This window comes from Nicotiana tomentosiformis, chromosome 2 (genome assembly GCF_000390325.3).
Source record: "Nicotiana tomentosiformis chromosome 2, ASM39032v3, whole genome shotgun sequence".
Lineage (NCBI taxonomy): Eukaryota > Viridiplantae > Streptophyta > Magnoliopsida > Solanales > Solanaceae > Nicotiana > Nicotiana tomentosiformis.
In genome coordinates, this window is record NC_090813.1 from 182,406,592 (window position 1) to 182,419,656 (window position 13,065).

The window sequence follows — 13,065 nt, forward strand, 5'->3', positions numbered from 1 at the left end:
GTTGTTCTTTCCAAAACCAAATCTAAAATTGCTTCACTAAAGGTCATTTCTACTTTTGATATTTATTTCGTGCATGATGATGTTTAATGTTGTTAAGCTTACACTACTTGTGCTTTGTTTATATATTTATGGGTTGATTCGTTCTTAGTTTGAAAAATTATTGTGATGCTATACTGGTTTTCAGTTTCTCTTTATTAGCTTTACACCTGTAATTTAGTGGTAATAGTTATGGCTTTAGATTTCATTTGTGTGTTTCTAGTTATTTGTTAAATAGATCAGTTGAATAAGATTTCATTGTAATTGAACTTGGTTTAGAATTCAGGAAGATTTGTTTGGTGTTTTATTGGTGGGTCAGCGTATGTTCTTGTAAAATTGAAGTGTGTCATGTGGTTTAATTTGAAGTGGGGACATTTGGGTTACTGGATACAAGATTAAAATCAGATTTTGCCTTAAGGATATTTACTTGGTTTTGAAAGTACGTGGGCCAAAGGAATTCAATTATGTTGGGTCCTTAGCAATGGGTAACAGGCTGACCCAATATTTCCATAATCTAGTCCAATTAATAACTCCATTAACATTGCTAGTATGTTTTTAAGCATAATAAAATTATATAGTGATCCCCGACTACTTGCGCAGTTTTATTTGATATTAGACAATCAATTTCATCAATAAGATCATAGTATTTTTCCACAATAATTAATTATCCATAATCACTGACCTCACAACAAATCGCAAAATGATTTAGGAAAATAATTCATGAACAATCGTAGTTTGCTTTAGACGCAATTAATAAAATAAATTATCATGGCTATGGGTACGGTTCCCGTAGCATAGCCGTGATACGTAACTCCAAATTCAAGTGCACGTCCGTGTGGCTTGACCCTATAACTTCAAATTCATAAATAAGATAAAATATGTCGTAAATTGCGGGTGCGTTTCACGTGGCGTGATTTGCGGTATGTATAAAACGACAAGTGTACGACATCGTAACTTGTTTTAAAATAATTTCATAAATACTGAAAGTGGTTTAAATTACAATAAAAGCGGTAAAATCTAGCAATGCACATATAATAATTCAAATAATATAAGCCAAACGTAATCAATAAAGAGACCGTGCTAGAACCACGAGACTCTGAAAATGCCTTACACCTTCTCCTCGGTCAACAAAATTCCTTAACCGGACTTTGTTTTCATAGACCAATAATAATAGAGTCAAACCTTCCTTTGACTAGGGATTCAATAAAAGGTTACTTGGAAAATCCAAAAATCAATTCCAAGTGGCGACTCTGTAAATAAAATAATCCATACTCAAGTTTGTCACTTTAATTGGAAAAACTCCTTAACCCACAATAATCCATAACATCCATATCTCTTTTGGGATAAAAAAGAGGTGTGACATGCCTTGCTTTCAATTGCTCATTTATTTTCTTGATTTGTTCGCCTCCAATGACTACCTTACGAGCAATCATCTTGAACCTTCCTTTCTTAGAGGTGGGTGTGGTTGAAGGTGTGATAGAAGGTGTATGTGATGATTCTTTAGGTGGTGAAGAAGGATATTCATAAGGGTTTGACATTGCTATGTGTAGAGGAGATGTGTGTATAGAAGAGATGAGAGAAGATAGAGAGGATTGGTGGCTGGAAAACTAGAAGTGCAGAAATAGGTAAGGCCAAATTAATTTTAAGAGGGAGAGTTTAAGTGGGTAACAGTAGCTTTTTAGAAGTTCAGAAGTCTAATCAAACTGGGAACGTTAGTTTGAAAAGACGTTGGACTTTTCCCTAGAATTTAGGCAATTATGGCGCGTGAGACTCCTTTTGGGTAAAACTGATTCGTTTGTAACGGATACACTTTAAGGGATATTGGGATTAAACGAGACTCTCTTTTTTTATCATGATCTAAATATAGTTATTTCAAAATATATGGAGTGGAGAGTACATACCATGTAATCTTGATGAATCAAGTTCTTCACTGAGAATTCTCATGTGTAAGTCTGATTTTTCCAAGAAATAAATATAATATCGTTAGAGATTAATGAGACATTTTAGCACATGGCACAAGAGTATACTAACGAAAGTATGAGACTGAGCAAAATCTAATCTAATTATTTACAAAATTCACAAATTGTCTAACCAAATATTGAGTTAGAACTGGTTCCTTTTAGGTGATCTTAATCATCCCTAATTCTAATATGTTCCTTTCAAAGTGTCTCTACTTAGAGCTTTTGTGAAGATGTCAGCTATTTGCTTGTCTGTAGCACAATATTCCACAGTGATCAAACATTTTTCATAGTTGTCCCTCAAAACGTAATGCCTAATATTTATGTGCTTAGTTCTTTTGTGATGAACCGGGTTCTTGGTCATACTAATTGCACTAGTGTTATCATAAAAGATGGGGATACAACTTACATCAATTCCAAAGTCCATTAATTGTTGTTTTATCCACAACAATTGAGCATAACATGAGGCAACAACCACATACTCAGCTTTAGCAGTAGACAAGGCCACAAAATTTTGCTTTTTGGCAGCCCAAGACACAAGATATGAGCCAAGAAAGTGTGCTATACCTGAAGTGCTCTTTCTATCCACAAGAAAACCTACATAATCAGCATCAACATATACCACTAAGTTGAAATTACTACCTTTTGGATACAATAGGTGAAGATCAGTGGTGCCTTTTAGGTATCTCAAGATCCTCTTGACAGCAGTCAAGTGAGACTCCTTTGGATTTGCCTGAAATCTAGCACAAAGTCCTACACTGAAAACAATGTCAGGTCTACTAACAATGAGATATAGCAATGAGCCAATTATTCCCCTATACATCTTCTGATCAACAGATGAACCGGGTTTATCTATATCCAATTTTGTGGCCGTTGCTATAGGAGTATCAATTTCTTTGGAATCTTCCATTTTAAACCTTTTAAGCAACTCTTTTTTGTACTTCTGTTGATGGATCATAGTTCCATTTGAATTTTATTTAATTTGTAAGCCTAAAAATAAATTAAGCTCACCCATCATACTGATTTCAAATTCACTCCCCATTAGTTTAGCAGATTTATTACTTAACTTATCTGTTATTGCTCCAAGGATTATATCATCATCATATATCTGAACTACCAAGAGATCTTTACCTTTTTTTTCAAGAATAAAGTATTGTCAATTTTACCTCTATTGTAGCCATGCTCAAGCAAGAATTTAGACAATCTTTCATATCATGCTCTTGGAGCCTGCTTGAGCCTATAAAGTGCCTTGTCAAGTTTTTACACATGATTAGGACTTTCCTTGCTTTCAAAGCCAGGAGGTTGCTTGACGAACACTTCTTCCTTTAGATAGCCATTGAGGAATGCACTCTTGACATCCATCTGATGGAGAGTGAATTCCATGTAAGCAACAAAGGCTATAAGGAGTCTAATTGCTTCCAATCTTGCAACTGGAGTAAAAGTCTCATCATAGTCTATGCCCTCCTCTTGACTATATCCTTGAACCACCAATCTTGCCTTGTTCCATGTAACTATTCCATCTTCATCAAGTTTGTTTCTGAAGATCCATTTTGTGCCAATTACTGATTTGTCGTTGGGTTTTGGTACCAGATGCCAAACTTGACTTCTCTCAAATTGGTTGAGTTCATCTTGCATTGCATTCACCAGTTTGCATCCTGCAAAGCCTCGGTAACATTTTTAGGTTCACTAAGAGATAAAAAAGTATCAAAAGCACAAAGATTATTCAAAGAAGATCTGGTTTTGATTCCAGAGTTGAATCAATGATTATGTTCCCAATGGGATGAGAACTTTGATACTTGTAAGGTTTCACAACCAGCTGGTTTTCCTTAGATGTTCCTTCAATGTTTGTTGCTGAGGAACAAGTTTATGGATAGGTTCCCTTGAGGTTTGAGGATCAGTTCCTCTTTGTTCAGTTCCCCATGTCAAGTTGCCCTGGGTGGAAGGACCTGTTCCATTTCCTTTCTCTGGTGCAGCTTAAATCTGGGCTGTCGTTTCATTTGAGTTTCTTACCAGCCCAATTGCTTCATCATCTTATTCCTGCCTCTAAAAAAGAATGGTAGTTTTATCAAAAACCATATGTACACTTTCTTCTACACACATAGTTCTTTTGTTATAAATCTTATAAGCTTTACTATGTGAAGAATATCCTAAGAATACTCCCTCATCACTTCTGGGATCAAACTTACCTAGAGAGTCTTTTCCATTATTGTTCACAAAGCACTTGTATCAAAATGCCCTAAATGGGATATATTTGATTTTCTCCCTTTAAGTTACTCATAGGGAGTCTTCTCAACAAGAGGTATAGTCATGCACCTATTTATGATGTAGCATGCAGTGTTCACAGCTTCTGCCCAGAAATTATAGGGCAATTTACTAGAAAGTAACATAGTCCTAGCCATTTCCTCTAATGTCCTATTCTTTCTTTCAACTACTCTATTTTGTTGTGGATTCCTAAGAGCAGAAAAGTTATGATCTATGTCATGCTCATCACAAAATTCAGCAAATTGAGCATTCTCAAATTCAGCACCATGATCAGACCTAATTGATGCAAGTTGGTTACTTAGTTATTTCTGAATTTTTCTAACAAATGAAGTGAACATGTCAAATGCTTCATCTTTAGATGTTAAGAACAATGTCCAAGTAAACGTAGAGTAATCATCAACAAGCACCATAATATATCTCTTACCACTTCTGCTCAATGTTCTCATTGGTCCACAAAGATCCATATGGACCAGTTCCATCGTTCTGGTAATACTTACCATTTTCTTGCTTTTGAAAGAGGATCTTACCTCCTTCCCCTTTGCACAAGCCTCACAAACTTTATCTTCCTTGAACTTAATATTTGGCAGGCCTATCACCAAGACCTTGGAGACTAGTTTGTTGAGTTGGCTTAGACTGGTATGTCCAAGTCTCTTATGCCAAATGAGGGTATCATTATACAACATACTTAAGCAAGTGAGTTCGTTATCTGAAAGTGTGGACAGATCCACCACATATATGTTATTCACTTTTTGTCCCTGCAAAACTATCTTGTCAGTGGTAAGATTAATCACAAAGCATTTTGTATAGGTGAAGGCTACCATGTTACCTCAATCACACAATTGTGATACACTTATTAGACTGTACTTCAGTCCATCTATCAAGTAGACATTCTCAATAGAGTAAAAATTAGACTTACCTACATTTTCAACGCCAATGATCTCACCTTTCTTTACATTTCCAAAGGAGACATTACCTCATTTAAGGTCCTCAAGTAAAAGGAACCGGTTCTTGCTTCCTGTCATGTGCTTTGAACAACCACTATCCATGTACCATATTTGGCTGCTCCCTTTCACTTGTACCTGTAAAAGGAAATCAAGGGCTACTCTAAGGAACCCAAACTAGTTTGGTCCCTTTCTATAGGCAAAAAGATAAATCAAATTCTTTTTAGCCCAACTTGGCAGCCTATTTTTCCCTTGAACAAATTTTTTGTTCTTTTGACTTGCCTTCTTTTTTGCAGTGCATTCACTCTTATAGTGACCAATGTTACCACAATGTGTGCAAATCTTATTCTCAAGGAGTGTGAGATACTTTCTTTTGGGATCCCACTTAGGTACAGAGTTTCCCAAAGCTAAGTCCTCTTCTATTGCTACTATGATGTTCTTGTAGCCATGAAAGTGCATCAGAGGACTTGTTCCATTTACAAGTTTTGTCTAGCTCATGCTTGACCTTGTTCAGATCCTCCTTTAAGACTCTTACCAGTTCATCCTTCTTACACAACTCATCTTTCATTTTTCCTGCATTTTCTTTTATAGTGAGTTATGTGTGATCAACTGTCTTTTTGCATGTTCATAATTTCAATTTTAGATTTTCAGATCTACGTTGTAGGACAGTTGTATCAAGTGCATGAACCTGGTTCTTCAACACAGTATTTTCACTTTCAGATTCACAAGCCCTAAGTTTCAGGTTTTTGCACTTAGCTTTCAAAATCACATATTCTTTTGACAGTTGTTCCTTTTCATTATTCACATCCTCAGATTCATCAATTAGTTCTAGTAGTAACTCGGATAATCTTTCTTTAGATAGAAATTTAATCTTGTCTTTGAGAAGAAGGACACTTACCTCAATTTCCTCATCAGATGCTCCAATAGCCAGTAGTGCTCGTTCATCATCATCATCATCATCATCTGAGATTTTATCTGAGCTTTCTCACCAAGCAGCGACCATAGCCTTGGTAGATCCTTTGTTGTTGCATTTCTTAGGTCAAACCTATTCCTTCTTCCTGTTTCTTCGTTCAACTCTTTCCTTCTTCCATTCAATTTCCCACAAAAGATAATTTTTTATCACGGTCTTTCCATACTTGTAGCAGCCATCATTGGTTTGCATCTTTGGAGCTCTTGCCTTACTGTAGCTTCAACATTTTGAAGAACCCTTTCCTCTCCTTAGGTACTGTAACGACCCGGTCGGTCGTTTCGAGAGTTATAGCTCATTTTTCCCATTTCTACTTCTTTTTGTGTTATTCAGCTATATTATATTATACCGGATTAGTTGGTTAGGGACCAGAGTGGTTTCAGAGTGAATTGAGACACTTAGTCTCTTAAGTAGAAACTTAAGTTGAAAAAGTCAACCGGATATTGACCTATGTGTAAATGATCTCGAATTTGAATTCTGATGGTTCTGTTAGCTCTGTTAGGTGATTTTGGACTTAGGAGTGCATCCAGAATGTGATTTGGAGGTCCGCGGTAGAATTAGGCTTGAGTTGGCGAAATTGGAAATTTGGCGATTTTAGTCGGTAGTAGAAAATATGGTATCGCGGTCAGAATGGAATTCTGAAAGTTGGAGTAGGTTCGTAGTGTCATTTGTGATGTGTATGCAAGATTTGAGGTCATTCGGACGTGGTTTGGTTGGTTTCGACATCGGTTGCTGAATTTGAAAATTTAGAAGTTCTTAGGCTTGAATCCGAGAGTAATTTGATGATTTGACGTTGTTTTGAGTGATTCGAAGGTTCGACTAAGTTGGTATGTTGATATATGACTTATTGGTATTTTTGGTTGAGGTCCCGAGGGCCTCGGGGTAATTCCGGGTGGTTAACGGATTTGTCGAAGTTGGAAAATGCAGCTGAAGCTACTGCTACTGCTATTTTTGCACCTGCAGAATAAAGAGTCGCAGGTGCGAGGCCGCTGGTGCGCGTGGCGAGTTCGCAGGTACGGGCAATGCTGGGCTAGGCAGGTTGCGCAGATGCAAAACCTGGGGCGCAGTTACGGAAAGGGGAATGCTGGGCAGGCTTTGCAGAAGTGGAGGAAATGCGCAGGTGCCCTTTTGCAGGCGCAAGAATTTGCTACGCAGATGCGGAAAAATATGAGTCCAAGGCTGGAGCACAGGCGCAAAGGATTTGGCCGCATCTGCGAGCCCGCATGTGCGAGGCCTGGAGCGCAGGTGCGGAAGATGGTAAATTAAGTGGAGTTCGCAGATACGGCGCCTTGACCGCAGGTGCGGTAATGCATGCGCGGAAAAAGAGCCTGCAGGTGCGAAAAACCTGGGCAGAAACCTTAAATTGAACCCTTCACGAATTTGGTTCATTTCCACCATTTTCAAGTCGGTTTTTAGAGCTTTTGGAGTGATTTTTGAGGGGTGATTCAAGGGCTATCAGTGAGGTAAGTTGCTTGAGCCCTAATACTCATATATGTAGTGATTTCCCATTGTTTAATCATGTAATTAGTGAAAATGAGGGGTTAGGATTTGGAATTTTTGGAGAGTAATTTAAGGATTTGAAGGACTAAACGATGTCGGATTTTGATGAATTTGGTGTGGTTAGATTTCTGAGTGAATGAGATTTCTAGTTTTGTGAATTTTGTTGGATTTCGAGACCTGGCCCGAGGAGCGGGTTTGAGCCAATTTCGGGTTTTGGTCTAATTTTGTAGCTTTTCTTATGGAATTCATTCCATTAGCGCGTATTGATGGTATTGTACTGATTGTGAATATATTTAGAGCATTTGGAGGCCGAGTCCAGAGGCAAGAGCATTACGGGGTAGAGATTTGACCGGTTCGAGGTAAGTAACGATTGTAAATCTAGTCCTGAGGGTATGAATCCCCGGATTTCGTATCATTTTACTACTTTGAGGTGACGCACATGCTAGGTGACGGGCGTGTGGGCGTACACCGTTGGGGATTTGTGACTTGGTCCGTCCCGTAGCAACTGTAAAGTTGCATATTTTGTTGAAACTATATGATACTTATATGTGTTAGAAAGAGTTTCTGTAAATTAGGCTGAATGCCATGTTTGGGCCTTATGCCAGTGCTGTTTGGACCCTTAGGGGCCTTTTCTTACTATCCTCTCATTGTTTTCGATTGAAAATCTATACTCAGTTATGGTTATACTTGTTTGCTGCATAACTCGGTTTTATGACTCTATTTTGATGCATATAAATGTTGTTTTGGGCCGAATGCCCTGTTGTTACTAAAATGCCCGAGTGGCTTGAGAGGTTTATGACTGAGTGAGGCCAAGGGCCTGATTTGTGAGGATATTTATGGGATCGTGCTGCACGCCGCAACATGTTACATATTTATGGGATCGGGTTGCACGCTACAGCATGTTTGATATAGGCCGAGGGCCTGAGTGATTTATGCCATGATTTGGCTTGATATAGCGCTTGGGCTGAAGGAGCCCCTCCGGAGTCTGTACACACCCCCAGTGAGCGCATGCACCTACTGAGTGCGAGTGTCAAGTGCTGAGTGACTGGGAGGCATGAGTGATTGTGAGGTATGCCCGAGTGGCAAGAGTGATTGTGAGGTATGCCCGAGTGGCAAGAGTGATTGTGAGGTATGCTCGAGTGGCACGAGTGACTGTGAGGTTTGCCCGAGGGGCTGTTCATGATTTCATCATTTTCGTTCACCTTTGCATTTTTTCCTTTGTCTGAAAGCTGTTGAAAAATATCTTCAAATGATTTTTACTGGAACTGGGTTTAAACGAGATGTTTTAATTCAAATCCTGATTTTAAAAGCATGTGGTATTTTACTGAGATTTTTTGATATGAATGTTAAATGCTTTATTGCTCGTCACTGCTTCTAGGTCTTTATTTATTGTTGTTACTTACTAAGTTGGCGTACTCACGTTACTCCCTACACCTTGTGTGCAGATCCAGGTGTAGCTGGACTCGGTAGCGGTTGCTGATTGTTCTGATTGCATATTTTCTCGAGCATAGCAAGGTAGCTGTCTGGCGATTGCAGCCCTGCTCTTCTCCCTCTTATCTTCTTCTAGTTGTATTTAGCTATTTTCCAGGCTGAGTTAGCTATGATATTGTTAGACAGATTGTAGTAGATGCTCATGACTAGTGACACCCCGATGTTGGGCTTTTTCTTCCGTACTTTTATTTTGATTGGAACTCCTTTATGAAGGTTTTTATGTTAAATAACATTGAAATTATCTTTGAAATGAAAATATCGGTTTGTTTTGGAAATGAGTCGGCTTTCCTAGTTTCACGATAGACGCCATCACGACAGGGGTTAGTTTGGGTCGTGACAGGTACTTCTTGAAGTCTTTGGTGATCATTGCCATTTTATCATCTTCCAGATCAGAACCTTCAGTGATTTTGAGTGCCAGACTCCTTTCCTAATTAGGTACATCCATTCATGGTTTGTCTCCTAAGTTCATAGGCAGTGAGATTTCCAATCAATTCATCTAGTGGGAGAGTGACAATATTCTTTGATTCCTGGATGGCAGTAATCTTGCTTTCCCAAGTTATTGGCAAGACCCTAGTAAGTATATTCTCAACTCTTTCTTCTTCAGGGATAATCCTTCCAAGAGATTTTAGTTCATTTGTCAATGTAGTGAACCTTGCGTACATCTTCTGAATGGTTTCTCCATCCTTCATAGCAAAGTTCTCATATTAAGAGTACAGTAGAGTTCCTCTAGATCTCTTCACCTGAGTTGTTCCTTCATGGGACACTTGCAGTGTGTCCTAATACTCATCTGGACCAAGGCCACAAACAAGCCACTTCTTGGCTTTGGCATTCTTTTCCCACTTCTTCATATCTTCAGTATTGCAATCAGCTCTTGTCTTTGGCACATCTACTCCTTCAGATTTTTTCTTCAAAGTAGCTAGTGGACCATCAGTAACAATCTCCCATAGCTCATAGTCCTCTCCCTATATATGACCTCTCATTCTTGACTTCCACCAAGAATAGTATTGTCCATTAAAGAGTGGTGGCCTAGCAGTGGATTGCCCTTCCCAATTTTCAGGTGATGCACTCATCTTGATCTTCTCCTAAGATGTTAGCCTCTTCAAGGACAACCCGCTCTGATACTAATTGATGTTTTATATTTCAATACCACACAAGAGGGGGGGAGGGTGATGTGTGTGGTGCCCAATTTTTTCCGTGCACTAGATTATCGAAGGATTTGGTTCTTCTATGCGTTCCTTATACTACAATTGCGAAATAAGTAATGCAGAAAGTAAAGAACATAAGGATTTTTACGTGAAAAATACCTGGCTCAAAAGGTGAAAAAACCACGACCTACTACCCAGTAGGATTTTTCCCAACACTTCACTAAATTACTAAGACAAAAACAGAGTTTACAAAACTCTTGTAAACCTAAGGATTACCTCTAACCCTTTGTGGCAACCAGCCTTAGGCTGGTGCGAAAATTTTAAGTTAACTCTAACTTGAACAATACACTCAGAGTACCTAGTACAAATGCTTCTACAGAAAGCTGAAAGGTAGGGTGTTCATAAAAACCCGAAAAATCTAACCAAACCGAAAACCGAACCAAACAGACAAAAAAAACCCGATACTTTTTAGGTTTGATTTGATTTTGATTTTGAATTTTAAAAACCAATCAAATTTGGTTTGATTTTGATTTTAATTAAAAAAATAGAAAAAACCGAACCAACCCGACTATAGAAGTAGGTATTTAAATTTATTATTACACCTATATATATGTATAGTTTTATATAAAGTTTCTAAAATTTTATGGTACATATTAGTCGTTTATATTTTTAGTCTAGTTTTTTACTATTATAATAATTTAATTCTTTGCCTTTACATTCTAGTTTGATTGGTAGTTTTCTTTTGCTAAGTACAATAATTTATTTCATGTTAAAAATAATCAATTTTTAATTGAGTACTTAAATTATTCATCACTAGTTGATTCAATTATCATCAATATATCTTGGTAAATGATAGATTTCTCAAAGAGCAATTGGTTTGATAGTGTTACGTTGAAAATGTAGTCTTCGGAATATGTGTTTGGTAGTATATGTCTCATATTTAAGAAAAAAACTGAAAAATAACCGAAAAATCGACCAAAATCGAAAAAACGAATCGATAAAAAAACCGACTTAATTGGTTTGGTTTGGTTTCAATATTTGAAGAACCGACTTAGTTGGTTTGGTTTCTTTTAAGGGAAAAACCGAACCATGAACACCCCTACTGAAAGGTACAACTCAAAAGCCCTACTACAATTGAACTAGAATAAAAGATAGACACTTGGAACTGGTTCTTCTATCTGGTTCATGTAGCTTCAGGTTCGCACACTTGAATCACACAGGAATTGCTTGCAAAATGCCTTATTATTTTGCTCTCAACTCTCGTTTAACTTTAGCGTTTGTGCGTCAGTTGTAAAAGAGAACGAACTGATATATATAGAGTTAGTAGAATAGGAAATAACTAGAGTTTTAATGATATACTCTTCCTTGGTGGAAGAGTTCTAGTTATCTTTAACTTCTAACTCCTCCTTACCTAGGATAAAGTTCTCTTCGAGTAAGGAGTCCTACTCCTTATCAATTATGCAACCTTTTCATTTAGGGGATATCAAATATAACCGCTTATGCTTATCTCCTTCACGTGCATGCCTTGTGCTTGAATTTGCCCGTGTCTGTTTACATTGTGTATCGACCTGGTTCATATGTGTATTCCTTTGTCAATCATCAAAACAAACTTAGGACAATAGGTGATAAAGCCTAATAAAGATGGGAGGAATATTCTTAGGGTCTTCTGTAGCGTTTATGCAATGGTCATATCTTGAATTGCTTCTTATCCGGCCACAGATTTGTATCCGGTTTTAGTATCTTATCTGGCCACAAGTTCGTATCCGGTGTGAATATGGTTGAATCACTACTATCACTATTGATTAACACGTGTTGCTTCCTAATTCACTTATCTTCTGAAACTGTTTTTCACCGTATACATATAGTCCCTCCACTTTCCGGTTACTCACTATGATGTGATCGGGAACTGGAATTTTTTCACCCTCATTACTGCCTCATTAAAAAACTTGCCGAAAAAACCCAATCGTGATAAAAACAACTCTGCCACTTATTATTCCTTCTCTGATGATCGGTTGGAGCTAAAGAAGTGTCGTTATCACAGAAAACTTGATCTCGGGTTTTTAGTGTCCACCCGAAACTTTTAATCTTTGAATTTTAACTTTTGGGTTTTTAGTTATACCTGAAAACTTTTCTTTGAGTTTTAACTCTTCGGTTTTTAGTTATACCTCTTTGAGTGTTGACTCTTGGGTTTTTAGTTGTACCCAAAAACTTTTGTTTAAGTTTTGACTCTTCGATTTTTAGTTATACCCGAAAACTTTTCTTTAAGTTTCTCACTCTTGGATTTTTAGTTGCACCCGAAAACATTTCTTTGAGTTTTGACTCTTGGGTTTTTAATTATACCCGAAAACTTTTACAAACCTCCCAGCCTTTGAAACTGGAGATGTTAATGACCATGAACTTTGTACTTCTGATTTTGATAAAGTCCGAGAATTTAATGCTCCCGATTAACTTTATGATCGGGAAATAAGACATCCGACCTTTAGCCATTTGATTGGATGGCTTCATAAGAGAGATCCCTTATGTTTACGGTGCTTATGAAGAGGACATCTCTTGTTCATCTGGGCACAAATGTTCGGATTTATAATCCTCTTCTGCTTCTAAGTATGAGCAAATATTAAGAATGATTTTGTTCATTCAAACATATACGAGAAAGTTTTTAGAAAGTGCAAGTTTTGCTTCATTTTATTTCTTGAACGTACACACGTGTTTATAACTTTGCATATACGACAATTTACAAGAAATGAACAAAAATACCTTGCAAGAAA

The 13,065-nt window shown here is 37.5% G+C and overlaps 1 protein-coding gene across 1 annotated transcript; it reads right to left on the reverse strand.

Annotated features, from left to right (window-relative positions):
* Positions 1-2,181: 2,181 nt before the first annotated feature.
* LOC138906215 (secreted RxLR effector protein 161-like) lies at positions 2,182-2,904 on the reverse strand. Its single transcript, XM_070194746.1, has one exon. It carries the CDS (start codon positions 2,902-2,904, stop codon positions 2,182-2,184), a length of 723 nt encoding a protein of 240 aa, XP_070050847.1.
* Between the last annotated feature and the right edge of the window lie 10,161 nt (positions 2,905-13,065).

Coding starts and splice junctions, on each gene's coding strand:
- LOC138906215 (XM_070194746.1), bottom strand. CDS start 2,904: ATGGAAGATTCCAAAGAAATTGATACTCCTATAGCAACGGCCACAAAA.